Source organism: Chondrus crispus, genomic scaffold, assembly GCF_000350225.1.
Source record: "Chondrus crispus Stackhouse genomic scaffold, scaffold_181, whole genome shotgun sequence".
NCBI classification, from domain to species: domain Eukaryota; phylum Rhodophyta; class Florideophyceae; order Gigartinales; family Gigartinaceae; genus Chondrus; species Chondrus crispus.
The window spans coordinates 58,302-61,356 of record NW_005179053.1 but is presented as its reverse complement, the minus strand read 5'-3'; the positions used below and the strand labels follow the sequence as shown (position 1 = coordinate 61,356).

General features: G+C 47.8%; 1 protein-coding gene across 1 annotated transcript; it reads left to right on the top strand.

The window, feature by feature from the left end:
- Positions 1 to 368: 368 nt before the first annotated feature.
- On the top strand, positions 369 to 704 carry CHC_T00003245001 (hypothetical protein). The gene has a single exon (XM_005714361.1). It carries the CDS (start codon positions 369 to 371, stop codon positions 702 to 704), a length of 336 nt encoding a protein of 111 aa, XP_005714418.1.
- Positions 705 to 3,055: the final 2,351 nt, after the last annotated feature.

Below are 3,055 nucleotides of genomic sequence, written 5' to 3'. Positions count from 1 at the left end.
AGGAGTGCACTCTAACCGATCGTATTGGGCAGAAAGTGAAACCTACACGGAGAAGCTGAATGAGCAGAGGGACAATGCTATGGAAGGATGGACAACAGACAGTATGAGAAGACATCGGAGGGTCGGGATGGACTTCATTCGATCGTTTCTACGCAGGGGAGGGTATTATCAGAGCGATTTGAGAGTAAATGAGAGGGACATGGAGTGGGTTAAACCGTTGTAGCTGCATCAGGGGGGCCGCCACAATTGAGTATTTCGTTCTGGAATCATGACGGGGAAAAAGGAGGTCTGGTGGGTTAGGGCCTTCAACTGTACAGGCATGGGTGCTGGAGAGGCAATGGTTGGGGGCGGGGGCAGGCTTGAGAGCAATGATAAAGGATCTCTTCTCGCGAGAGAGCCCAGGGCAGTCGAAGAGAGGTTTCTATTTGAAGGCGCGTGAAAAGTATGTCGAGACAAGGGGCAGGACGCATGGGGGTACGCCGTGCGTCGCCCTCACGAGGTTTTGTCACTCTATGGAAGAAAGACGGGGCAGTAGAGCGATACCCCAAGCAGAATTAATCTACCTAGTTCCGATTCCACCCTCAATCGCTCAGTCCTCTAATCCGTGCACTAACTACGTGCTCCTCTTACATGATGTTCTGCGGAGAGACGGAGCGGAAGCTACGAGGGTGGTCAATGAGAAGGAATGGAAAAGACCGGGCTAGTGACTTCATAGCTCCCACGAGGGTGTGCGGCACTCTTCAATGTCGATTTTGGCGGCTGAAAGGACGTAGCCCAGTGCAGGGGTCATTTTCGAGGTGGCCCCAAGCCCCCTTGGTGTTCAGGACGGCGGGCTCACAAGCAAGGCCAAGTAGCAGAGTGTGCTCGATCCCATGCTCTGCACGCTCTGTTCGAAACCCGAATCAACTCTCTCTGATAGATGAGACCGCCCTACCTTGGGACAACTCTCGAACATTATCGAAGCAGGTCAAAAAGAGGTTAGTGAGCATGACAAAAGGTATAATCAAGAAGCGATAAAAGTGTACTCCGAATACATCGCATAGTTTTCGACACTTGCAACCCATTTCATCGCTTTCTGTGGTAACGGGTTCAACAGTTGCCTTCTTCTCTCGACACTGTGTGAGACGAAAGAACTCGCTTCCGCTTTCGTGCGGTATTCCATTTCTCTGAAAGGCCCAGCACTTTTTTCACGTGCTGACTCCGGAATTTTTTCGACCATCAAATGAAAGAGGCGCCACCATACTCAGAAAACAGCTCAACTGATTTATTCGAAAAGATGGGTTTCTTCACTCCGCTTTTATGGCATCAATTCTCTTATGTCGTCTTGGACTCATCCGGTGCTGCCTCCACTTCATCGCGCATACTTGTCGACAGCTTTATCAAACTGAAGATTATACAGTTGCTGCTTTGATGTTTGCTTTGTAGTTGGGGAAGAATCCCTACTGCAAAGCAAGAAAATAAACGCATGCACTTTTCTAACTTTGTCAAGTTTGGCCACTGTCATCCTCGTTCGTAAAACAGAATCACCTGTCGCAACTCAAGTACACGATCGGCGTATGATAGCTGTCCATGCCGGCCGCGAGATTAATATGCGTACGTCGCAAGCAGTGAAAGCAGTTAACGTTTGAGGTGGATAATTCGTTGTTATTGTGCCTGTCTTCTGCGATTGGTGTTTGCTGCGCCATACTTGTCCTCTATTTTTACATATGCCATGCTTTGCCAGCTTGGAGAAGTTGGTCGTGTAGGGAAGAAACACTACTTTCTTAATCTTGTAAAATTTGAAAATAAGGTGCAAAATGTGATAATACCCATACACGTGCACACGTGCACACGCAGTACACCACGCACGGTCACCCACAGACGACGGCGCAGGGCCGATAGTCTTACAGCTTATGCTTAAGGAAGCGAGAGATAGGTTGCGGAATAAATGAGGCATCGTTAAATCGTTCCTTCAGCACACAAAACATTGCTGCGAGGCCCTTTTATTATTTAAAAACGTGGAATGCAGGGTGTTTTTTTAAGCAAGCATGTCAAAATTCTTACTGGGAGTAGGATATCGCCCTCGAGCTTCTCAACGGTATATGGTCGTCACATCCGCTTAGTATAATACGAAGAGCGCGACTTGTGCATGGAGGTTGCAGGCAGTGTCCTTTTCTCTAAAGTAGGATAGCTGTGGGAGAAATGGGAATGGAAGACGTAACAAAAAAGCATCTGAAATCGGCTGTGGACGTTTCGCGTGAACTCATCGCGGCATTTGCATGTGGATTTCATTGATCTTCGTACAGCGCAGTGTATCGAATAGTAAAAACGGTTGAGATGGAACAGAAAAGTGCACCGTTGCGACACATCAGCTAACATATGTCTTTGGCATCTGCGAAATGGGGCGCCATACGTTGTGTATGTAAGGGCACCCTACGCACGGAGCAAGCTGTGACGAGGAGGAAGCAGTTGTAATAGCCTTTTTTAAATAAGGGGAAATCGTGCTTATTTTTGAAATAGGACAAGAATGAAGAAAAGCGGCTCTCTAAGTTGTTCAGACAATGCCTCGTCAGAGCTACAGTCCAGTAGGGGGAGAGCAAGAGCAATCAGTGTGAGACTATATGTATCTGTTGCATAGGCTTCCAGAATCTCTTGAAAGAAAACAAAATGTCACAGGAGGCCCAAGTGGATCCTCGTGTGGCACTCCTCACCATGTGAGGAAGGTCGGCGTCGTTGAGCATTTGTTCAGATGAGGTAAAATGGTGAGGGGAGTACCCTCGGAAGCAAACGATACCGTACCAATCGGCAGAGGCCAACATGAGGGGACATCTCCTCACAAAAAATGTAGCGGGAAAGGCGATTTGGTTATTTGACTACACGTGTTTGCCACACAGCAAGAAAGTTGTATGTAACAGTGGTCCATTGCGGCGTTGTCATTGATCAGATTTTTGGCAGCAGTAGAAGAAAAAGGTGTTTGGGTGCGCATGCTGTTTCAATGGGAAGATAGTTGTCCTTGCCACGCGGTGCTTTCTATGGAAAGGATTCCAACGGAATAATAGAAAGCAGAGGTGTCAAC

Coding starts and splice junctions, on each gene's coding strand:
- CHC_T00003245001 (XM_005714361.1), top strand. CDS start 369: ATGATAAAGGATCTCTTCTCGCGAGAGAGCCCAGGGCAGTCGAAGAGA.